Genomic DNA, 26211 nt, shown 5'->3' on the forward strand with positions numbered 1-26211 from the left:
TTGTACTGAAACACTTCCAATTCCAGAGTTGCCAGAACGTTAGTCAGATTCGGACTGACGACCCAATAAACATGAAATACGAAAATCTATAAAATGGACGCGAAGCAACATCAAACCTCAAAAGACATCAACAAAACTATCTCTCGTTTGTACACAACAGAAAACATTCAGTATAACATAGTTGAAGATGCGAAGTTTCAAATAACAGGCTTTACAGGCTGACCACTTTACATTTTATACGATAGATGATGAGACGAAAATATAGAGTTGATAGTTCCGTTAGAGTGCGGCAGTGTGAAAATTGTATATAGGGAATAGAAAGCGAGCAAGGACAACTTTGAGGAAGGTACGAATCGGATAGATCTTCTCTCTTTGCCAAACTCCCCAGTTGGAGAGGGATGGTGAGGGGTAAAATGACGTTTCCTACCACTCAAACTTTGCTGTGGGATAATATTTTGAAAAAAAGGGTCGTATTGATCGTAATCTAGAGAAAACAGGAATTTATCTCTTCACTTTCTTTAAATCGCTGGTAGAAGGTCGTCTCAAAACTGCTTGACAATATGATTAATTAGAGAACGTCTAGTGTATTTGAGTCAGAGAGTTTATCTCATCAACCCATTTCGAACTGGAATGATCTGCAAACCCTATTCGCTTATCCAACGTCATTATTGCCTTTCCAGTGCTTGTTACCACACCAAAAATAATGATAACAAACAAGCAATCGTCTACACGGCCGATGAGATCGACTCAAAATTGAGTGTTTTTACACTCACAATCACAGAAAAACGTAGGTCGCTCATATTTAGTAAAATTGTCCTTACTTTTTCTAAAAAATCTACTAGAATGTGAAAAAAATCGACGAATATTTAGCTCAGTCTAGAATTATACTAATAGACTGAGTGAAACCTCCCTGGGTTTCCTCATATTCGAGAAGCTTTTCCTGGAAAAGCGAGGAAAATTTTACTTAGTCTATGAGTTTCTGCGAATTTGAGTTGGCCTAATCGGTCGTGTAGCTCACGTTGATCCAACTTACACAATCTTGTGAATTCCACTGACCTTTCTGGTTGTATTGGTAAATCTACTGACGTCATATCAGACGACACACTGACTATCCTTACCCAACGCAGACGAAGCAGACGACGATGACGACAGCAAGTCTACCCCGACTCGTCCCGATAAAAAAACGAAAAACTGAGTCGGAAAATTGTTTCCTTATAGCACCAACTCCCCATATATACTTCGAGTCGTACTGTTTTTCCTCGAACATATTTCCATGCTTGTATGACATGGGTACGCTTTAGTCGTCGTCGAGGAAACATCATAAAGGGGGGGGGGGGGGCAAAAGCGGTTCGGCTCGTTTGAATATTGCAACGAATGCGAAGAGTAGCGTTTGAATTTTCACTTTTTCCGTTTTGGATGAATTGTGGAGGTGAATTGGGGATGTTGGGTATAGGTGTACTGGGAAATGTTTACGTAATTTTATTACAAAAAGTTTGGTCGGTTGCTGCTGTAGTGGGAGAAGGTCGGTCACGGGGTGATTGTGGGTGGTCGACCCCCACCACCAGCATCTGATGGCGTAGTGTGTGCTCTGTTCCACTGCGGCAGAGGTGGTTTGTTTTTCTCCTGAATCGTCCCTCAAGTGGGGCATGATGGGTAGGTTTCAGAGTCCGGGGGATTAAGGTAGAGTGGGATGTAAAAGAGCGAAACTTCAGCTTTGGCTTACTTCCGATGGGATTTATGGAATTGAGGCAATCAATTGTCGTGATGATTGTTGAGGGGATTTTGGACGGAATTCGAACAAGCAATATTCAATGTGGGGCAATGGTAGTTTGACTTTTATCGGTGAGTGCATTAAAAAGTGATAGGATTCCACCGTAAAATCGGAAGTTTTCTGTAAAAACTTACGTGATCATCTAATACTAGTATTTGTGCCATCGTGGGTAATCTGTAATCTGCAGTGACACATACCTGAAAGTAAACATAAAGAAGAACGTAGTGTTAAGCAAATACCAAGGATGCAATAAATAGCGAACATGGAAATAAGCTAGTCTTGACTAACAGTGGAAAAGGATCTATTAGGATTTGTAAACTTAACTTGCAATACTGTTTTTGTATGAACAGTAGATCTCCTACGCAAACCAATAACACTGTCGGAAAGAGCAGAATGTCTCCTACCCGATGGAATTCTTTTATTTAAGAAGATAGTGGTGGAGTTCAATTTTATGTCCTTTAAGGCTATCTTTGCGATTGAAGGTCATTTGGTAATTTTCACCATTGCTTTTACTAATATTTTTTTAAATATATTTTTCCAAAGTAATACTTTTTTCCCCAAGTTCAGGACTATTAAGGGTTTTCTTGAGAAGTCCCTGTCCAAGGATGAGGGGCTTGATGATGATTTGTCAAGTGTCGCTTTGATTTTTTTTTGCAATTTGTTAAAATTGTAGTTTTTCTCCAGTTCATTGATTTGAAAAGTACATGCGAGTTAATTTCACGGAGCCGTAAATTGTAGTTTTATCATAATTTTAATATTAGCATAAAATAAAATAGTAATTTTAAATTCGCTTTTGTAATGCTAAGGTAAATAGTTTGCTTTGAGCGTAAAGTTAATTTATAAGAAAGTTCTAACAGTTTTTTTGCACTTCGAAACTTGAAGGGTCATACCTCTAACATAGTAGCAGTGACAGTATCGCATGTCCTAACAACAACTGCCTGCGACTAGTGTTCGAGGGGACGACAGGGCTGAATACGGGTCAATACTAACAAAACTCTAACAATAACATGACCCCGAAACTAACGTTCATCCATTGCACTAATAGTTATAATGTAGTTGTACTTTCCTAATAACCCATCTATCACAGACAAACAGACATAACACTCGCAGGTTGTTCATCGAATACGCATTTGACGGTCAATTTGAGTGTTTTTGGTTGGTGGTGCCGCCACCTGTGGCGCGCACGGTTGGTTCCCTTGCGTTTGACGTCTGCACACTAGCACCATCTGTTCAACGTACTATCCATCAGATGATACTCAACAGATGGCGGTAGTGTTTAAGTGACTATGATTTGTGGAGAGAAATATTAAATGTGTTATTTCTGTTTGTCTGGGCATCTATGTTTCTTTTTAGTTGTGTGTGTGTGTGGGGGTGGGGGAGGGTTAATGTAACCAATACTCTCTGTTCTTTTATTCGTTTTCCATAGCCCTTCACCATCACCCCATATCCCATCATTTTGACGAGAGATGAGTTGCTTGCATGGTGCATGCCCAAGTCGTACTACAGGATAATATGCTGAGTGTGGTTCTATCACAAAAACCACGCAGGAACGCAAATCGATAGAGCTAAGGTATAATGAGGTAAATTCTACACAGTATTTTAAAGGAGCCAACTCTAAGCAGGTAATAATAGCGATTAATAATCAAACAACCATAAACAGGTAAGAATAAATTTATTTATTTTAAATACAGTAATGACCCGATTTTGTAGCCCCTCTGCGCTTCAGACTTTTTTCTTTCAATAATTTCACATAATCATAAATCTAAATTTTTCTCATTCGTCATTCGTTAAGAGGGATATTTAAAGTATACTTTGGTGCAATAGGTTCAAGAAGATTACTGAAAAAGGGCATGGGTTTTGTAGAACATTGGAAAACATATCGGGACATTACTGTATTCCATTTACATTTACATGATTTATCACATATACATATATGGTCGTAATCTAATACACAGTTGATCACAATACGAGCCTAAAAGCTGCAGTGACCTAGTGAGCACCATAGCTCGAGTCGTCTGTTAGTATTGTGTATCGCATGGAGAGCCCAACCTAGATGCTAGCCTATTAAGACTGCAGTTGGCAACTCTTGAAAAACATCCCACTGCGTCCTAGCAAGAAGTACGGTCGACTTGTTTCGCGCTCCGTTGTTTTGGAAGTTTTTTCGGTATTCGCTTGATATAATTTATCAGTTTTTTTTCTCACTAAGTGACTCCTGGCATAGTTCCCGGTAAATTGATCGAAAAGTGAGTTTTTTTTAGTAGAAAGTGTCATTTTCGGAAAGATTAATCCGTGCTATTGGAAATTCGCAAACAAATTTGGGCATCATCGTTGCGTGGTCACGCATACGCGCTCGCGCATACCCGCTCACGTATCATCATCATCGAGTGTGAGCACCCGTTTCTACATCTACATCGTTCATCAATCATCGTGCGCCTGTGTGCGCTGAGTACCGAGCCTCGATCAAGTGCACCACAACGAAGGTCATCCACGCAGCGCGTCTCTTCCAGCCATCTGTGTAAACGCCTACACATATAACGCTCGGTGGTAGTAATATAGAATTATCAGATAAGTTTTTGTTTTTTTTTTGTTTCTTTTCCTCACCCATTAGTTAAATTTTCATTTTGTATTACTGTGTTTGTAGTGTTTTCTGTGTATTGTGTCTGTGCGTTCAGTGGGAGAGCGTTTTGCGCTCCCACTAGTTGAACAAAATGGATGTTTTGTCAGAAGACTACATGGATGACCATTGACCATTCATCTAAGAAAAATGATGATGTCATCCCTGGTTCGTCGTCTCAGTCTGTCAATGGGCAGGATGAGAAAAGCACCAGATTGCGGGCCTACCCGAATGACTCGACTGGCCCATGGGTTGTCTATTTTCAGCCCAAAAACAAACCCTTGAATGTTGTTCAAATATCTGATGATCTGACAAAGCGATTCTCTGCCGTGACCGAAATAACGAAGGTTAGGCACAACAAACTTCGTGTGACCGTCGCTAACCTGAAACAGGCCAATGAAATTGCTGTTTCCCAGTTTTTCACACTGGAATATAGGGTGTACATTCCAGCCTCTGATGTGGAGATCGAAGGCGTGGTCACTGAGGCGAGCCTGAACCCCGAGATACTGGAGAAGCAAGCGGTTGGCCGATTCAAGAACCCCTTGCTTCCTCCGGTAAAGATACTGGCCGTTCATAGAATGAAGTCAGTATCGCTCAGCGAGGGTAAAAAGAGTTTTACCCCCACAGACTCGTTTCGGGTGACCTTTTCTGGATCTGCCCTTCCTCAATACATCGAGCTGGGAAAACTTCGTCTTCCTGTGCGGTTGTTTGTACCTCGGGTCATGAACTGCCAGCATTGTAAGCGGTTGGGACATACGGCCTCCCACTGCGGCAACAAGGCACGCTGCTCCAAATGCGGGGAGAAGCATGAGGATGGCGCCTGCGCAGCTACTGCACCAAAATGCGTGTACTGCAACGGAACTCCTCCTCATGCTCTCTCGTCGTGCCCGGCGTACAAACAGCTCGGGGACAAAATGAAACGCTCCCTTAAGGAACGTTCCAGGCGGTCTTTTGCAGAAATGCTTAAGACAGCCACGCCATCGACCAATGACAAAAATCCTTTTCTCTTTTGTCAGATGACGAGACTGACTCTGACTTGGCCGAGGAGGGAACTTCTTTCAGTTTTCTGGAAGGTTCTGCACGGAAATGAAAGCGCATCCGTTCGCGGATTGTTGCAAATAAAGAACCCCAAATCAGCTTGCCTAAATCAAGGAGTGGTGGAAAAAAGGAGACTTCTACTCCTCCTGGATTCCGCAGAACTGACTATACCCAGGATTTTCCACCACTTCCGGGGACATCGAAAACCCCTGATGCCTCAATTTTAAGAACAGAAACCCCTTCTTCATCTGGGTTGTTCTCATTTGATGACATTGTGGACGGTATTCTCAAATACCTCAACATTTCTGATCCTCTGAAAAGCATTGTCCTCACATTGCTTCCCACTGTGAAATCCTTCTTGAAGCAATTGACTTCAAAATGGCCCCTTCTTGCAGCTATCATCTCCTTCGATGGATAATTTTACAAACGAGGTCGGGGATTTGATCACTGTTCTACAGTGGAATTGTCGAAGTCTTATTCCGAAAATAGATTCGTTTAAGTATTTAGTCCATAACAATAATTGCGATGCATTTGCCCTCTGTGAAACATGGCTCTCTTCAGAAATTGATCTCCCTTTTTACGATTTTAACATTATTCGATTGGATCGTGAGGATTCACGTGGAGGAGGGGTACTTTTGGGGATCAAAAAGTGCCATTCCTTCTATAGAGTGAATCTTCCCGAATTCCCCGGTATTGAAGTTGTCGCATGTCAGGCTACCATTAAAGGTAAGAGCCTTTGTATTGCTTCTGTATATATTGCTCCTAGAGTCTCTGTTAATCGCAAACAACTTTTCGACATATGTGCGGTACTTCCCGCTCCATGGTTGATCATGGGAGATTTTAACTCCCACGGTACAGGCTGGGGGGAACTGTACGATGATAACCGTTCTACTTTGATTTATGATCTCTGTGACAACTTCAACATGACAATCCTTAACAATGGAGAAGTAACACGTTTGGCTGGTCCATCCTCGAATGGTAGCAGATTAGACCTCACCTTTTGCTCCAATTCACTATCGTTGGATTGCACTTGGCATGTAATCCAGGATCCGCACGGTAGTGATCATTTGCCGATCAAAATTTCGATTGCCAGTGGGTTCAACTCGTCAGAATCCGTTAACGTCGCGTATGATCTAACCCGTAACATCGATTGGACTAAGTTCCAATCCGCGATAGACGATACAGTATCGTCAGTGGAAGAGCTTCCGCCGTTGGAGGAATATAATTTCCTCTCTAATCTCATCGTCGACAGCGCACTTCAAGCTCAAACACGACCGGTGCCGCGATCGTCTATTCGTAAGAAAACACCATCGCTCTGGTGGGATCAACAATGCACGGAGGTTTACCGTAAAAAGTCCGACGCGTTTAAACTTTTTCGGAAACGCGGAACACGCGAGCATTTCGACGCATACACATCTCTTGAACGCAAACTCAAGAGCCTCATCAAGGCCAAAAAACGGGGTTACTGGCGGCAGTTTGTAGACGGATTGTCGCGCGAAACGTCTATGAATACGCTTTGGAGTACGGCGCGAAGAATGCGTAACCGGTCTACTAACAACGAAAGCGAGGAATGCTCGGATCAATGGATTCTTAAATTCACGCGAAAAGTGTGTCCAGATTCCGTGCCGTCGCAGTTGATTCCTCACGAAACCGCGAATCCGGTAGACGAAATCAGTCAGCCTTTTTCAATGGTCGAACTTTCACTCGCTCTCCTTTCGTGTGGCAATTCTGCCCCGGGATCTGATCGAATCAAGTTCAACTTGCTGAAAAACCTCCCAGACGTCGCTAAGAGGCGCATGTTGAACTTGTACAATCAGTTCTTGGAGCTCAATATTGTTCCCGACGATTGGAGACAAGTGAGGGTGAAAGCCATTAAAAAGCCTGATAAACCCGCGTCGGATCACAATTCGTATCGGCCCATCGCGATGCTGTCGTGTATTCGGAAATTGATGGAGAAAATGATCCTTTTTCGCCTCGACAAATGGGTTGAGACGAACCACCTTCTTTCAGATACTCAATTTGGTTTCCGTAGGGGTAAGGGAACGAACGACTGTCTCGCGTTGCTTTCCTCGGAAATTCAGTTGGCTTTTGCTAAGAAAGAGCAAATGGCTTCTGTCTTCTTGGATATTAAGGAGGCTTTTGATTCAGTATCCGTTGAAGTTCTTTCAGAGAAACTCCACGCTTGTGGATTGTCTCCATTAATGAATAATTTTTTGTACAATTTGCTGTCAGAAAAACATATGAGCTTTTCTCATGGAAACTCTACAGCTTTTCGATTTAGCTACATGGGTCTCCCCCAAGGCTCATGTTTAAGACCCCTTTTGTACAATTTCTACGTTAGAGAAATTGACAATTGTCTTAGTGACAATTGCACGTTGAGACAACTTGCAGATGATGGCGTAGTGTCTATCACAGGGCCAAAAGAGGTTGACCTGCAAGGACCCTTACAGGATACCTTGGACAATTTGTCTACTTGGGCTATTCAGCTAGGTATCGAATTCTCCACGGAGAAAACTGAGTTGGTCGTTTTTTCTAGGAAGCATAGCCCAGCACAACCGAAGCTTCAACTTTTGGGTAAACCGATCACTCATTCCATGTCTTTTAAATATCTCGGGGTCTGGTTCGATTCCAAATGCACCTGGAGATCCCACATTGAGTATCTGAGAAGAAAATGCCAACTAAGGATCAATTTCCTTCGATCAATTACCGGAACGTGGTGGGGAGCCCATCCACAAGATCTTCTGACGTTGTACCGGACAACGATTTTATCGGTTTTAGAGTACGGCAGTTTTTGCTTCCAGTCGGCAGCTAAAACGCACATCATCAAGCTGGAACGGATCCAGTATCGTTGTCTTCGTATCGCGTTAGGATGCATGCACTCGACTCATACTATGAGTCTCGAAGTGCTGGCGGGCATGTTGCCACTATCCGTCCGATTTTCAGAGTTATCTCTGAGGCTCCTCACCCGTTGCGAAGTAATGAACCCACTGGTGATTGCAAATTTTGAGAAGCTTCTGGAGCTAAATCCTCAAACATGTTTTATGACTTTGTACTACCTATATTTAACACAGGATGTCAGCCCTTCAAGAAATATTCCCAATCGTGTAGTCTTCTCCGATTTCGGCAATTCAGTGAATTTTGATTTATCTATGACGCAGGAAATCCGCGGAATTCCAGAGCATCATCGTCCTATGATTGCTCCGTCATTATACGCTGCAAAGTTTGGCCATGTTGATTCTGCAAGAACGTTTTTCACAGATGGATCTCTAATAAAGGAGTCCGCTGGTTTTGGTGTATTTAATGAATTTCATAGCGCCTCTCGAAAACTTGAAGCTCCTTGTTCTGTGTATGTGGCTGAACTGGCAGCAATTCACTACACTTTGGAAACTATTGCTTCACTTCTTCCAGACCACTACTTTATTTTTACGGATAGTCTCAGTTCTGTCGAGGCTATCCGTTCCATTAGGCCGGTAAAGCACTTCTCGTATTTTCTCTTGAAAATACGAGAACTGCTTAGTGCTTTATCCGTTCGCTCTTTCATCATCACCTTCGCGTGGGTCCCTTCGCATTGCTCAATTTTGGGCAATGAGAAGGCGGATTCACTTGCGAAGGTGGGCGCTATGGAAGGCGACATTTATGATCGACAGATCGCCTATAGTGAATTTTTCTCTATTTATCGTCAGCAGTCGCTCGTTAGCTGGCAACATCAATGGAGTGAAGGGAGCTTGGGACGATGGCTACATTCAATTATCCCTAAGGTGTCGAAGTTTGCATGGTTCAAAGGGTTGGACTTGAGTCGAGACTTCATACGCGTGATGTCTCGTCTCATGTCCAATCACTATTGTCTAAACGCTCACTTGTTCCGTGTGGGGCTGGGAGACAGCAATCTCTGTGAATGTGGACAAGGTTACCAGGACGCTGATCACATCCTTTGGTCTTGTGTGGAGTATCGTGGAGTCAGATCACATTTTTATGATTCCCTTCGGGCTCGAGGTAGACAACCTAATGTTCCAGTTCGGGATATTTTGGCTAGACGCGATCTGGAGTTTATGAAACTCATATATGTTTACTTTAAGGATATTAACCTTAGATTGTAAGTTTGATTTACCTTGTGTTTAGTTTGTGTTTTGTACGTTTTGGGGGATTTTTTTTTTCAATGTTTGTTTTCAAGATGAATAGAAATAATTTCATGCTTTAGGATTAATTAAATAGTTATATCGTAAACCACATTTAAAACCTCCTTCTTCCCTTTTCCCATCCAAAAAATTGTAAATCTCCACTAACCTCGAGACGACCGCGAGTACTCGGTCCAGTTCCTTTAACTTTAAATATAAGACAGTAACAATGTATAACGCAAAGGATAACTCGGCTCTGTAAAGTTTATTCGATTGAGCCTGTACAAATAAAGTAATTACAAAAAAAAAAAAAACTCTCAAAAAAAAAACGGTTTTCTTGAGAAGTAGCCAGAATCTTCAATGAGCCAAATGTCATAAAATATGGGATTATTGTTCAGGTGAAGTATCGAGGGTCCAATTGGCCTAACTTCGGCTTAATCTAGGATGAAATGGGCATTATATACTTTTGATGCCCCTGGGAAACTATTAAATGTTGGTTTCCCAACTCACCCAAGCAACACACTTCCATCGAAATAAGTTGCTACAAGTTGATTGTGACTGGAATAAGTTGCACACAAGTTACCACAATTTTTAGTGACAAGCGGCAGGCATGTTCCTGGTGCCCCTGCGATTGTGACCAGATAAATATGGTGAAGTACCCCAAGTAACATTAGAAAACTTATCGATGTTTTACAGACCAAGTCAATCATGATCTACAGCAGTATGATAAAACCAAAAGATGGATTCTTCAGTGGTGTTGAGTCTGCAATTAGTAGACGAAATACGCGTATCTGTCAAAAGATAAGCAATTATAACATATGCCAACACACTCAAAGCTCCTTACAAAATTTCTACTTGAGACATAGATTAGGCATTCCACGAAGGCTCGCGAATCGATCCTGAACGATGGTTTCCAATTTAGCTGAAATTTTGCACAGTTATTCCTTTTTAGTAAAAATGTAATTTTTTGTTATCAATTCTTCATACTGGGACACGACTACTTTTCGTCAGTGTTGAAACAGTACTAATAAGTTAAAATATAAATTTTCTCGAAGTTGTATGTTCGATTGATACGGTATCTTCAGCAATGTTGTAGATATTAATTTGGCAATTCTGTAAATATATATACACACTGAGAAATGTTTTGTTTATTTCGGTGAAAAAAAATAGATAAGTCATAAAAAAATAATTTTTCAACAAGCTTATTTGTAAAAAGTTTCATTTTTTGAGACAGTGAACTTCATACTGTTTGCTATTAACTGGCAAAATTTGGTAATAGTAAAATCATGATCATTTTCCAATTTTTTATTTAAGCATTTTTTTACAGTGTATATTTGTTCAAGAATATCATTGCACTTTAAGTCATAACATATTTTTATTTATTTTCGGTGGACATTGGCCAAAATTGCATTTTTTTATAAATGTAATCCTAAAAAGGATCTAGATTATTTAATAGTCTAGTAACCTCAAGTCCGCGTTCGGCAACAGTTCGTAGTGTGATTAATCAACACTCAATGGGTAAAGTATACACACTTGGAATATTTCACAAATTTCGGTGAAATTTTACCGAAATCTCAACAGCAGAGCGTTCGGTAAACAGTTCGGTGATTTTTCAAATCACCGAACAATCTGTGAAGTTGCAAAAAAGTTATCTGTCAAAATTACCGAAAAGTTCTGTGATTTTTCACTGTTTTCCTGTATTTTTTCCCAGATAAACTGTCATTTTTTTGTTAAAAATTAAATAAATTTACCGAACGATTCGGTTTTTTTTTACAATAATTTTGCAAGCTTAGACGTTATTTCTTTAATTTTTTTTTATTCAAATGTAATAAATACTGAAATTCATAATATTCTGACTGGTGTCCAAAAGTAAGAAGTATATGATAAACACACGTTTACTTCCGGAACGCAGTCGTACATTTAGATCCACAATACTTTTTTTTCTAGAAAGCAATCGAAACGTTTTTTATTGCAATGACAAATTTGTGATAAAGAATCACTTGTAAAACCTTTATTTCGGAAAAAGTGTCTCTCGGGCGGAAGTGGTCTTTCTTCTAATGATCGTTTATGTGACAATGAAAACGCTTTACATAATCGGGAACTTTGACGCGGGAGTAGACCAGATTATCGGCAACTAAAACAAAACAAAGTGTTAATGATACAAATTTATCATACTTACTACACATACTGTCGAATTTTTAGTTATGCTCCTGTATAGTTTCCAACATTTCTTCCACATTTTTACACTTTCAACGGATGACATTATAAATTTTGTACAAATACCACAAAAACTGAAACTGTTTAATGTGGGACGCAAACAATTGTCAAATGGCTGACATCTGTATTTACAGAAGTTCGGTGAAAAACACAGTATTCGGTTAAAAATAGCTACGTCACCGAACTATCCGTAATTATTTCACAGATTTTTGTAAACTTGTTTAATTTCACCGATCTTTCGGCGAGTTTGTGAAAAAAATAGTAGAAAACATTGATTTTACAGAAAAATCTGTAAAGTTTTCGTTTACAGATCAATTTCGGTAATTTTTTTCACAGAATTCTGTGATCTATTCTAAGTGTGTAACATTTGAAATGAATTTGAACAGAGACGAACCAGTAAACGGCTGAAAGTCTCTATAATAAAAAAATAAATCAATCAATGAATTTGAAACAAAGGGAACTTGGAGTGTAGAGTGCACTGCCCACCGGTTGATGCTGAAGTCTGACCAAGTAAGTGGGTTAGGGTCTAATGATTTCTGAATGCCATGCAGGTGGACATTTTATAATAATCTTTGAATCAGTTTTAGGGATTTGGGTTAACAGAGGCAGAGCGCGGAGGTTTATAAAGTACTATCAGTTAAAACTGTGTTTTTGAGATTTATCTTTATATGTTCTTTGGTGTTTCCTAGCGGATAATCAAGTTGGTGATCGCTGATTCAAATAATGGATGGGATAAACATTGAGCTGTCAAAAGTTGTTCGTTGTTGAACTTGTGGTACTTGCACAACATTTTATATTGTGGTACTTGCACAATGTGGTAACTTGGGTATTTGGATAAAACTATTACTTATACTTATATAAAAATAACTAATCCTGGTTGTATCTCTTTTTCGTTTGCATGCATTCCGGGTGGTGAGCGAACATGATGAACAAAAAAAAGATGGCTTTATCATATTGTTGATGAACCTGGTCTACTTTTCAAGATTGGTTTCTGTAATGGTAAGTACCACGATCTTCATCGAAATGTAAGTATTATTGACAATAATCATAATAATCAACTTGTATATACATTGAAATACATATATAAAAGGGAAAGGACGGTCCAACAGGGCACTCGATTGAAGCGATTTGGACGGGGAGAGTGGGAATGCCAACTCCCTTTTGATCACATTTCTTGGATAAAGGGTGGGCTCTTCTCCCCATTCATTGGAGCATCTTCTTGGTTGGGGACTTGTCTTTTTGACCAATTGGTTGATTAAGTTGCTGGAAGAAGATTCTTTATTGTTCCGTAGTTGCGTATAAGCGACTTTGCCTATCCCGTCCGTTTTTGGCCCTTCATACAGCGAAATGTTGACGACAATCAGAGGTTATTAAGCTTGATCAAGACAAACAGAAAAGAGAGCCCACTGCTGTAGGACTTAGTTTCCGTGCTACAATGGGTGGTAAACCACTACCATCATATCATCAAAACTCTCTTCGAGGAAGCATGGAAAAGCTTCCACATAAATTCAATAAAGAAATCTGCAGGAATTAAAAAAAAGCATCCGGAAGTTGGAAAAGCTTACTTAGGAAGAAGGAAGCGGAAAACAAAAATTCTTCTGGCATACATCAGAGAAAGCTTCTGGAATATGCCGGAAAAACTTTAAACGCAAGCCAGATGAGTTTTAAGTGGCAGTTAAAAAAAAACTTTTTGGAGAAGTCAGAAGAAGCTCCCAAAAAAAAGTCAGAAGACAAAAGAATGCTGGGAGATGTAGGGAGAAACTTCGGGAAAAAATCGGGAGAACTTTTCAGAGGCAATCCGTTGAAAATTTCGCAAGAAGTTCTAATAAAACTAGTGGGATAAGTTTTGCAATGAGGTCGGAAATAATTTCAAGGAGAAACCAGTAGAACGTCTGAAGAAATTACTGAGGCAAACAATAAGAAGTAAACATTCGTCCGGAGGAAGTTGGAAGAAGATTTCGGGATAAAAGAAGAAACTTCCAGGCAATGTCACAAGAAACTTCTTAGAAAGGAAAGGAAAAACTTTCTTGAAGTCGGCACCCTTCATGTACCTTTCAACAGAAATTAAAACGTTAACATTTTGACTAAACGGCGCCGGTGGTGTAGTGGTAAGCGTGATTACCTCTCACCCCAGCAGGCCTGGGTTCAATCCCAGTCGGCGCCGCCGGGATGTTCTGAGGCATAACATCTCTGATCACGCCTTCCTTCGGAAGGGAAGTAAAGCCGTTGGTCCCCGGTTCATGAGTTGATGGGTCGATAGGTAGGGTCCAGGTGTGGGAGCTGCCTTCCTGGCACGTCGGTAGCATTGGTGCTCAGCACGGAAAACAAAATCGTCGGAAAAAACAAACCAAAAGAAAAAAAAAAAAAATTGACTAACCTATCTGGTTACTGGATATAATTATTTCCCGATTCCGAGAATTCCCGGGAACAGACACTTGCTGTTTCGCAATTTCCAGAAAGCTTATCAGAACTCTCTTAACATTCTTCTCAGAACTTATTTAGAATATTCATTAGAAATGGCCCTGCAATCCTTTTCACAATCAACATGGAATTTCCCCCAGAACTAACTAACTTAAAACATCTACTCTGAACTCACACAATTGACTTGAAATTCTAATCAACTTTCTGAAAGTTCTCCAAATCTCCCTTGGATTTGTTATCAGAAATATTTCTTGTTATCCTTAGAATTCATTCTAAAATCATACTTCATAGTTCGTCAAAGTGACTGTGTTCTGAAAATCTACTCCAGTCCAAGGGTCTTGATATTTTTCAAGGACCAAACTCTAATTCTTCCGAAGAGAGGACAATTTCCCCATTTGTCATAAAAATTCGCGGTCTTTTGGTGATTTCTAATTCCCGGTGTTTTCCCGGATTTTCCGATTTCCTGGTTTACTTGATAAAGCAGCACTGCCCTACAGACAAATGTTTTTTAGGTTGACAGTAAATAACCAAGGCAGTGAATAATATCGAAGACATCATATCAAGAAGACTGGCCACTTTGCCAGAATCCAAGCGACAGTTACAATAGTGCTGCGCTTGAGTGAAGGTGGAAGCAGCGCATAGAATAATGAGCAAAGACACAGACCTTTCTTCTGAGGATGTATTCGTTCGCTGTATTTACCTTTGAGGGGAAGATGACGCGATTGTACCTGTCTCATAGCGTTCATATGAGCAAATGGAAGAGTTGCCAGTCTTTTTTATTTGTTGTATGCGGTACCTACAAAACATGACGCGTTATACTTTAGATTTTAACTCAAGGAACCGTAATGTAGTCAGATATGGTTAGATTGTTTAATCCTATAAAAATAATTCAGTTTGACGCACATTGTTATTGATTTATCTAATTGATATGGTCCATAGACCCTCACTGCATGGTGTATGGACACCTCCATGGCTAGACTACAGTAATTTTTTTTAGATTTTCTTATTCTGACATTTCTGGCAGATGTTACAAATTAATAAAAATAATAAAATATTAAAAACATTTCAATGAGCAACCCAGCTTGTGCAGAGTGTTACTCGGCTAACTGAAGGCTTATAATATTTCTTTATATTTAATTCCAGATTAACAGGCTTAGTTTTAAGTATTCCTTGAAATTATGATGAAATTGAGCATAATATTTTTCCAACCAGTCTAGTGCATCCCACTTATCCACCTACGGACGTTGTTGGTTGACCCTTGATGTCGACGACCAAGAAAAGCTACATAGTTTACCGTCCCGTGCATATCCGGCATCGATAATGACCTCCTTTCCTTGCTACTACTGGGACTACTATCACAGTTGCAAATAATCGTACACGACCACTAGTCAAAGCAGCAGATAAAAGGCGAAACAACACTACCAACACCAATTGTGTGGTGAAAATCTCTCTCCTGAGTGATTCTGCGCAGACTAACCTGACCAAAGTGTGAAAACATCTCTCGCTCGATGTTGGTATTGGTGTGAGTGGGTGTTTTGTAAGGGGGTGGAAAAACATGTTGCTCAAATGCACCTGCACCTCCATTCAAGCTAATCATCGAAGGTGGCTATTCTTAGCGAAGCGGTAGTAAACGATGTACAGGATTCTCCCGAGGTGTGGTGAGCTGATTTTTTGCTTGTGAATATGCACCACAGGCAGCACCACCGCGCTATTTGGGGGATTCCTGTAGTTACACTTTTTGCAGTGGAAGCTGATGAACTATACCATATCGAGCATGAGGGAGGGAGACCAATTTACTCTTCTCTATCGGATTGTTCGAGAGAGTGCAGCTTAGGAAATGATGAACCCAAAGAAAGAACATTTCGGATCGATGAGACTAGCAGAGCCGACTTTGAGGTCGATTCATATCTCCCCAAGGGTCAAGTTCAAACGTTATCTTGTTTTCGAACTCAATCTCTAAGTCATGGGAATTCACTTGTCGACACTTAAAACGAACGGTTTCGCTTCAGTCATCACCGACCGCCGTCGCCGTCATCCAGGTGAATTCCCATGGTCATTAGCCCGTTGTTTTTTTTACAAGCCCCATTCTCACCACCCATAAGCGTATCGAATCGCGCCTAATGGCAACAAATCCACACAAAAAGTGACCTATTCACCCACCTTTCAATGCTCCTTCATCACTTATCAGCTGCTGAGGTTCGCAGCTCAATCAACCTTTTAGTCGAGTTTAGTTTCAGGTGGAATGGCACTCAATCCAACCGCAACTCAATTCTTTCGGCTTGTTTTAGATGTAATTTGACACCTGTTCTTTACACTTCAAAAGTGTCAACTCTCTGGTGGAGATCTGTTTAAAAAAAAAACGACTACCCACGACGACGACGATCGAGGATGATGATGACGAAAACCGGTGAAAGTCCATTAGTCTTCGTCGTCTATAAGTAGCTCTGCTGGGAAACACTTTCGCTCTCGTTTCTTTGCCGTTTCATTTCCCATCAGTCTAACTAAAACGTTGGCTGATAGGACTTGGTGGTTAATGGAGCGCAAATTATGTCAAGTTTTTAGCGAACGAGCTCGCCAAGCCAAGAGGCGGTGCATTCAGTGGAACTGGCCAAACTGGTTTTTACATCTCGGGTGGTCGTCACTTTACGTTGCCGGCACATGAAATGGAACTAAACTGGATTTGATGAAGCTGGGTGGAGTGATCATCCTCAGCATTGATGGTGTAGATGTCTAGATTTGGTGTTGATGTTTTGTTTTCCGTCAATCTTGTTTTCCGTGCTGCGCACCAATGCTACCGACGCCAGGGAGGCAGCTTCCACACATGAACCGGGGACCAACGGCTTTTCTTCCCTCAGAAAACCCCGGAGGCACCGACTGGGATTGAACCCAGGCCTTTTGGGGTGAGAGGCAATCACGTTTACCACTACACCAGCGTTGCTAGATTAGATTTGGTGTAGATGTTTTAATACTTGAGATTGTAAACTGTTTTTAGTTTAGGTGTAATTGATTTTGAAATTTGAAAGGAATATGACCCCAGAGCATAAACAAAGCGACCAAGGCATAGGGTTGAAACAGGTATAATTAGATTACACCGAAGACAAGTGAAGAGGACCTCAGGACACGGCAAGCAATTTTCTGGATTTGGACTTCTATTTAATCCTCAATTGCCTAAGCCCGCCTGAGAGCTGGAACAAAAAAACGAATTTTTTAACAAATTTATGCCATTGGTTGAAAAGCACACATCATCATCATGTCGAAGAACATGAAACTCGTTCACCGTATCCGTGCAGAAAGCACCAGAAAGCCGCTACCAGAAGAATACGAACCTGTGTGTAATCCACGCTAAGTGTGTCATCATCATCCCAAAAGACTCCCAGCTTGTTCCTCGTATTATCAGACTTCTATACTTAAGGCCTGTTTATAGAACGAAGCGATGCAAGCGTGAAAAATTTAATTGACAAAAATTTACTTCGCTTGGACCTATAAACAGATACAATCCACAGCTAAGCGAAAATTTGACGTTTTGAGAAAGTGAATCTGTCAGATGTTCACTTCACCAGAGGTGTGAACTGATCGATTTCGTTTCACGTGAACTGTAAACTGCGAAAAGAGGAAGTTGGAAAATGTTATTGACGAAGAGAAAGTCGATGAAGAGAATCGATTAATGTTACTTAGGACCTAATGTATTGTTCAACTTGAATTGTTTATAACGTCCGTCCACCTCACTGCCAGACATTAACGTCACCATGCCCAACTCTCGTTGGTAGTCAACCAAGGACCAACACGTTTGTGGTCAAATGCCTCCAATAAATTTACAGTACATTGATTGAGCATAAGTATTAGTATCATTTCGTTTATTCCCATCGACTATGCTTTTTAGCATGGATCTTACATTGCAGTTGATTTGCATAATGGGATATTCATCTTTTAATGAATGGTTCATTTAATATTAAAATAAAATTTTCTTTTATTCTACCCATTTGGGGGCGTATTTTCATTGATTTTTAAAATTTGACATCCTACCGAGTAGAAGAAAATATCTCTGTCAAACAAAATTATTACCGTGATACCAGAAAACGATATGGATGAGCATGGAATAAGAGGTAAAATATCTTAAAATAATATCGAAAATTTGTTCCCGCGATTCCACTTCAATATCAAAGTAAGCAATAATTTGTCGATACATCTTTAATCTACCGATTGAGCAAACCAAAATTAAACAAAATGTGTGCTGTTTTGTTTTTTTTAAGATTTTGTCCGTTTTGTGGACGCTTATCAATCAACGGTGTGTTTCTAGTGGGAAAAAGTGATTTCCCTATCATAGATTTCAGTACCTAGCACTGAAAAATACCGGCCATAGCAAGCCGGTCCATAGCATAATTCTTCAAGTAGGAGGGAGTTGTTTTTTTTTATTGGATATCAAGCTGGAGCTGCGTGACAGCTTGGTTTTTAAGACTTGACCCATTTGAATGACAATACAGCAGAAGGACTATGTTGGCAGTTTGAACACTGGATTCCGTGTACATTGTTTCAAAGTAGTTATAGAAAAAAATGCTGTGACAGGTACGCGTAGCTACATTCGCGTAGTAAACCGATCGAATAAGTAAATCCGTTTCGAACGAAATATCTTAATTATGTAAGTTACGAATAACGTGCGAATTCCGAACGCCGTGCGAAACAACCGAAGCGAAAAAAAAGGCTTATTATCATTTAAAGAGTGCCACCAAAATAAATGTGATAGTCATTGTTGGCAAGTTGATTAATTTTGGTTTCCTCCCTAGATATTCTACTTATTTAATACTGAGTTTTGTATTAAATTACTTAATTTAACGGACGTACCAATCATTTCTAGATTTCGCGACCGTACCGAACACATTATATACTACATAAGCTTAAAAGTGTTTGACAAGCTCTACCGAATTGCGTATCACTTCTGCGTAAGCTCTGTAGACGTAGGCGCGTTGAATCCAAAAGCCGTCAAATGTTTAACATGCACCAAAACCCCTTAAGGAACGACCTCGAATCAGTAAAACCATTTAGAGCTAAACATTCAAATAACGTAAGATACGAGAATCGCGCTTATTGCGAACGCCGTGCGAGACAACCGTAAAGAAAAAAACAGCTTTTTATCACTTAAAGAATGCCACCAAAATAAATGTGATAGCCTATGTTGGCAAGTTGATTAATTTTGGTTTCTTCCCTAGATATTCTACTTATTTACTATTGAGCTTTGTATCAAATTAGTTAATTTAAAGAACGTATCAATCATTTCAAGATTTCGCGACCGCACCGAACAAATTCTATACTACAGAAGCTAAAACAAAAACTTTTGGTGACCTCTACCGCATTGCGAATCACTTCTGCGTAAGCTCCGTAGACGTAGGCGCGTTGATTCCGACAGCCGCGAAAAGTTAAGCATGCATCAATACCACATAAGGAAAGATCGATTTTACGTATGGTTTAGTTCATAGATTAACATTGACTGCTGTTTACAAATGTAAGTACTTGAACACTAAGAAATAAGTTAACTCAAATGCTTTAACCGCATATATAAGAGATTTCGCGTATTGAGAGAATAATTTAGTAATCGAGTACAACAAACTCAGGGGAATACAATACCTCCAAAAGTTTAAAAGTTATTAATTGTCACATACCTCTACTTTTACTAATTTCCTAAACTATTCCTCTCCTTGTTAATCTGCTTAATGCTATTGGTCTGCTTGCGTTTTCTGATTAAAGTTCAAGACTAAATAAGAAGATTTATTCTACAACTTTAAAGGTTAGTTGCCTCCCTAAGTGGAACCCTCGCATCCTAATTCTTTTGTTAATCTACTTAATGTCATTAGACTTTCTGAAGTTTCTTATTTAAGGGGTTACGCCTACCTGCAAACTTTCAAAAATTCGATTTTTTTTTATTGTCCTAATCGAAAGTATATAAAATCAAGAATATTTCCTCAAAAGATCAAGTTGATCCGATGAAAATTTTGAAAGTTATGCGACGTACAAAAATATTCACTTATAGTGGACTAAACCCAACTTGAAACTTTAAACGCGATTATCTCGGAATCATATTTTCAAAGCCGGTGCCAAAAATTTCTCGAAATGTATACATTCGATTCGTCCGATTCGTTTTGATTTCTGTTCAGTACTATTTTGTGCAGTCCACGATCGTTCGGATTTCGTCTATCATTTAATTTCGATTTTTTACAGCCGATCAAAGACACATTTTAAGGATCAAAAATCGGCACTTCAACTTTGCAAGGCCGCCATTTTGTCAAAAAAAAAATTAAAAAAAAACCGAACGATCAAGGACTAGTTTAACACATGCTTAACGATTTGGCATGGTTTTTTTTTATTTCAGATGATTACATCACAAACCGCAGTTGGCACCGCAAAAAGCGTTTTTTAGAGCATCGTCCACGGGGAGCAGCCGTGCGGGGCACCAGGACCTCGTTTTTACAGCATCGACTGATACCATTTAATGTGTGTTCAATAAACGGCAGAAGACCGATTTTCAATATGTTGCGTCGTTTTCGAGAAAAAAAATCCAAACTTTCGCTTTTTTTCGGTCTTTCAGGTAGGCGTAACCCCTTAAGTTCATTTGATGAATATGATATCTCATTAGTCTAAAGGGTGATACGGTCAAAATTTGGTCAATATCAACTTGACGTATTTCTTTCAATTTTGCATTTAAAAATCCTGAACACCCCTCATTTTGAAGGTGTGTGTGTGTAGAATGTTGCTACTATTTTGATTTTGGAATTTACTCTTCAGTTGTCAAAATGCCGTCCAAGCAAGAAGAGCAGCGTATCAAAATTTTGCTCGCGCATCGCGAAAATCCGAGCTACTCGCACGCAAAGTTGGCAAAATCGCTAAAAGTTGCCAAATCAACCGTTACAAATGTAATTAAAGTGTTTGGGGAACGTTTTTCGACAGCCAGGAAGTCTGGATCGGGGGGAAATCGAAAACCGGAAGCCGCTGAGACGACAAAGAGAGTTGCCGGTAGTTTCAAGCGAAACCCTAACCTCTCTCTCCGAGATGCCGCAAATAAGCTGGGTGTATCGTTTACAACCGTGCATCGAGCCAAAAAACGAGCCGGACTATCGACTTACAAGAAGGTAGTGACTCCAAATCGCGATGATAAACAAAATACGACGGCCAAAGCGCGATCCCGGAGGCTGTACACGACGATGCTGACGAAGTTTGACTGCGTGGTAATGGACGACGAAACCTACGTCAAAGCCGACTACAAGCAGCTTCCGGGACAGGAGTTTTATACGGCAAAAGGAAGGGGAAAGGTAGCAAATGTTTTCAAGCACATGAAACTGTCAAAGTTCGCAAAGAAATATCTGGTTTGGCAAGCCATCTGTACCTGTGGCTTGAAAAGCAGCATTTTCATAGCTTCCGGGACTGTCAACCAAGAAATTTACGTGAAAGAGTGTTTGAATAAACGTCTGCTGCCTTTCCTGAAGAAACACGGTTGTTCCGTACTGTTTTGGCCGGATTTGGCATCTTGCCATTACGGTAAAAAGGCCATGGAGTGGTACGCCGCCAACAACGTGCAGGTGGTTCCCAAGGACAAGAACCCTCCCAACACGCCAGAGCTCCGCCCAATTGAGAAATACTGGGCTATTGTCAAGCGGAACCTAAAGAAGACCAAAAAAACTGCTAAGGGCGAGCAGCAGTTCAAGGCAAACTGGCTTTCTGCGGCGAAGAAGGTGGACAAGGTGGCTGTACAAAATCTGATGGCAGGGGTCAAGCGTAAGGCATGGCAATTCGGATTTGGAAAAGCGGAAGCCTAACTGAATATTTTTCCTGAATTTTATACTAATTGAACTTGAAAAAGAAATTTAATTTGATTTTTTAAATAAACGATTTCACCGATTTACACGCGTTTTCCCTTGACCAAATTTTGACCGTATCACCCTTTAATTTAATAAATTATTAAAAGCTCTAATTCACTTAATCAATCATAACCCATGCTTTATTAAGTACCTGCACTTGTGCTTGTAATCTAAAATTAAACGTGTTTCAAGTACTTTTGATTTAAGCCTATACCTATTTATTTTATCTTAGTTTGACCCAGGTAGCACCTTCATGTGACTAAAGTGCTTCATTTTGAAGCTTGTTTCCTAGCTGATTTTTAAATTATATAGGGTATATGCTCCAACTATGCCCACACGCTTCCACTATGTCGCACCACAAAAATACGTATGGGTATGTCACAATAGAAGCACACCACAGTGGAAATCCCGAGTCATAGTTCAAACACTTATCCCAAATCAAAATGAAGCACATATAAGATTAGTTACAATACCATGTACAAAAATGGTGTTTAACATTGTTCCCTGAGTAATACTTCAATGAAAACAATAATGAAAGCTTGTCACGCAAATAGAAGGAGCACTGATGGGCAATTTCTGAAATATTTCAATAGTATAATTCCCTTGTAAACCCAAATAAATCTATCTGCGTGTGATTTGCGGCAAAACCCGCCAGTATCGCACCCAACGTCAGTGCCTATACATAAGCGTACTACGACGCGGCTCTCAATCAAAGGAGTAACAAGTGTGATACTATCACTGCTAGACTAGATCTTTGGTTCTCTCATGCAGTGGTTCATCATGGAGGAGACGCTTAGTAATCCCCATTGCCTGCCCATGGCACCATTCTGTCGCGGCATGAGCCAGCAACGCTGGCCATAAACCTACCATCTCCAACACTCCACTATAAAGCATGAAATTAAGCCCGCCCACCAGCAACAAGGTGCAAAAACTAGCCAAGGGACTCGTCGACTTTTTTTTTATTCTGGATTAAAAGTTTGGAAAAAAATATACTGTAAGACGGGGTGGCATTGGGCCAAAATAGAAAAATGTTTATTGATGCAAATATCTTGAATATACAGCAAATTATGACTAGAATGTGTTCCTTGAATTTCTGTGATAGCGTGTAAATAGCATTAACCAGATGTTTTATTAAAATAGTTCTGTAAAGTTAGGTGTCATAAATAGTAGCAAAAAGACGTTTTTTAATGTCCACAGTTAAACAAAAGTTAGAACACACTTTTAGGAGGATAGATGAGGGTTACACGCAATCTTTAGCCATACATACGAAGTACATTGTGATCATAACCCATTATACTTCTAATAGCTACGTTACAGTTACGTATTTTAAGATACCTTAACCAAATTTGTGTTTTGGTCCAATGTCACCCCACATAAGGTTTTTCATTGATATATTTTTATTTAATTTTAGTAAAATGATGCATCAATTTCAATCAACCATTTCCATGACAGTCGAAAATATATCATTGATTAATACATTCACATGTTCATTTTAAAATTAAGGAGACTTTCAGCCTTGGGCTGGTTCGTGTCCGGATGCTTCGCATTGTTTTACTTGATTTTGTTTTGATTTTTGGCCCAGTGTCACCCATTAACGGTACTACGATTCAATGGACTTAGAAAAGAACTCAAGATTCTGCGATATGATTTTTTTTTCCGATGTTTGAACAAATTTTAAAGCAACCGGGCTTCAAATATTTTGAGCTTGGAAACTTTCCTGTGCCATGTTTCGATATTTGAGGCTTGGGCAACTTTCCAGATCATAAAGTAAAAAAACTGTATGTCCATTGGGATCAAAGGGCAAAAAAACTTAGATATATTTGAAAAAATCCATAAATATTACTGTTCCCTTAGGAAAACCAACATTTTCACCAGCAGCTGACTTATTTTCAGCAAAAAATCATCATCAAAATACTAGTGATTGGACACTAAATGGACAATTAACGTTCCTGTCGCAACTCTTCTTGTCAGACTTCACACGCTAATTTCTAATGAACACCGGTTTGTTACCGTATCAAGCTGTAATTTGATGTGATTATTTAAAGGCGAATTATTTACTCTCAACATAGCACAGTGTTCCAGAATGCAGATTTAGGTGAAAGGATATGTTTTGAGCCGGAAATTGAAATGTTAGACCAAACATTTCTAATACAAAGTTGTTCCTTATAGTTAGGCCCTTTTTATTATGACAATGAAATCTAGGGTGGCTCTTATTATCACTGAAATCAAAAATCTAACTTTTTTGTTTGTAGAGATTAAGGTATGCATTCATCGGAAAATTTCAAGCAACTTTTTTTGTTCTTAAATTGACCGATGTAGAGCTATTTTCTTTGATTGAGTTAGGGTGTATCTAAAAAAAACAGTTGTTTTGCTCTAGTTTTCTTATTTACAATTTCTCAGCAAATATCTCTTTAAATAACTTTTAACATTTGAAAAGGGCATATTTTTAGTAGAAAAACGTCATTAACTCTTGATCGACGAAAGATATCGAAAAGCTCTGTTCAGCAATAATGTGCGCCTTCTAAAGATCTAAAAGATATTTCGAAGCACCTTTGCTGAAAAAACTTAAATAAGAAAACTAGAGCAAAACAACTGCTTTTTTAGAGACACCCTAACTCAATTCAAGAAAATAGGTCTCAATCGGTCAATACAATATAATACAATATAATACAAAAAGTTTTTTTTACAAGGTTGCTTAAAATTAGCTCAGCTATAACTTTGCTGAAAAATGAATACACTGAAACCTCCGTTTACGAAGTCTTTTTTTACGCAGTATTCAATTTACGTCCCTCTTTTTACGAAGTAAATCCCAAATAACGAGGTTTTCTTTTTACGAAGTAAATTCCAAATAACGAGTTTTTTTTGTGATTTTGGGAAACCGGGATATACTGTGAAATACCCTACAATATGGGTATTTTTCGAATCAGGATGACGTGTAGGGACCGGAAATTGATGTCTAACGCCATTTTGAAATCCAAGATGGCGGCTTCCGGTTACATAAAAACTTGGAAATTCTGTCATATACCCCACAATATGGGTATTTTTGGAATCGGAGTGACGTGTAGGGACCGGATATTGATGTGTGACGCCATTTTGAAATCCAAGATGGCGGCTTCTGGTTACAGAAAAATTGGCAAATACCACCACGTCACCCCGATTCTTACCCATATTGTAGGCTATTTAGCATTATTTTTATGTCTATATGTAAGTGAAAGTCGCCATATTGAATTTCAAAATGGCATCAGACATGGGTTTTCAGTCCTGATAAATCACCCCGATTCCAAAAAACCCATTTTGGGGGGTATTTGACAGAATTTCGAAGTTATTATGTTACCGGAAACCGCCATCTTGGATTTCGAAATGGCGTAAGACATCGATATCCGGTCCCTACACGTCACTCCGATTCCAAAAATACCCATATTGTGGGGTATTTGGCAGAATTTCCAAGTTTTTCTGTAACCGTAAGCCGCCATCTTGGATTTTAAAATGGCGTCAAACATCGATTTCCGGTCCCTACACGTCACCTTGATTCCAAAAATACCCATATTTAGGGGTATTTGACAATATTTTCAAAAACTTCTTTTGACGAAGTAAATCCCAAATAACGAGTTTTCTTTTTACGCACTAATTCGATTTACGAACCCCCGTTTTGGTTCCTAAATGGAGGTTTCAGTGTACCTTAATTTCTTCTAACAAAAACGTTTAATTTCTGATTTAAATGATAATAAGAACCACCCTAGAATTCATTGTCATAACAATGAGGGCCTAACTATAAGAAAAAAACATTGTACAAGAGACTTTTAGTCTAATGTTTCATTTCCTAAATCTGATTCTGGACCACTGTGCATTGGTCGTAAAAAGTGTCATTAGTGACTAAATTTTAATAAATACAGGCCGGACTCGATTATCCGGAGGCTCGATTAACCGGAGGCTCGATTATCCGGGGCTCGATTATCCGGAGAAAATGGCTCGATTATCCGGAGTCATATTTTTTTACCTATCTTGCAAATTATTTTTCATAAACCGCTTGGAAAACCGACTTTCGATCCGAGGACGAGTAACATACATCGTTCGACTCAGTCTGACAAGTAGTAGTTCAGAGTTTTCTCACTTTGCGGCGCTACTATAGATGTGAAACTCTTGCATATAAAATATCTCTAGATCCTGACCAGATAGAAAGTAAATGTGTTC

General features: G+C 39.5%; 1 protein-coding gene across 1 annotated transcript in view; it reads right to left on the reverse strand.

Moving 5' to 3' along the window:
• Nucleotides 1-1807: 1807 nt before the first annotated feature.
• LOC135710742 (uncharacterized) overlaps nt 1808-26211 on the reverse strand; it is a 176944-nt gene continuing 152540 nt past the window's right edge. Inside the window, exon 2 of the mRNA XM_065233407.1 lies at nt 1808-1968. Within this exon, the coding sequence (XP_065089479.1) occupies nt 1920-1968 (49 nt within the window). The 3' untranslated portion in view covers nt 1808-1919. The remainder of the gene's footprint in view (nt 1969-26211) is intronic.

The sequence above is a fragment of the Ochlerotatus camptorhynchus genome, unplaced genomic scaffold, assembly GCF_037179485.1.
Source record: "Ochlerotatus camptorhynchus isolate MF236.1 unplaced genomic scaffold, CSIRO-AGI_Acam_v1.1 ptg000401l, whole genome shotgun sequence".
Classification (NCBI taxonomy): Eukaryota; Metazoa; Arthropoda; class Insecta; order Diptera; family Culicidae; genus Ochlerotatus; species Ochlerotatus camptorhynchus.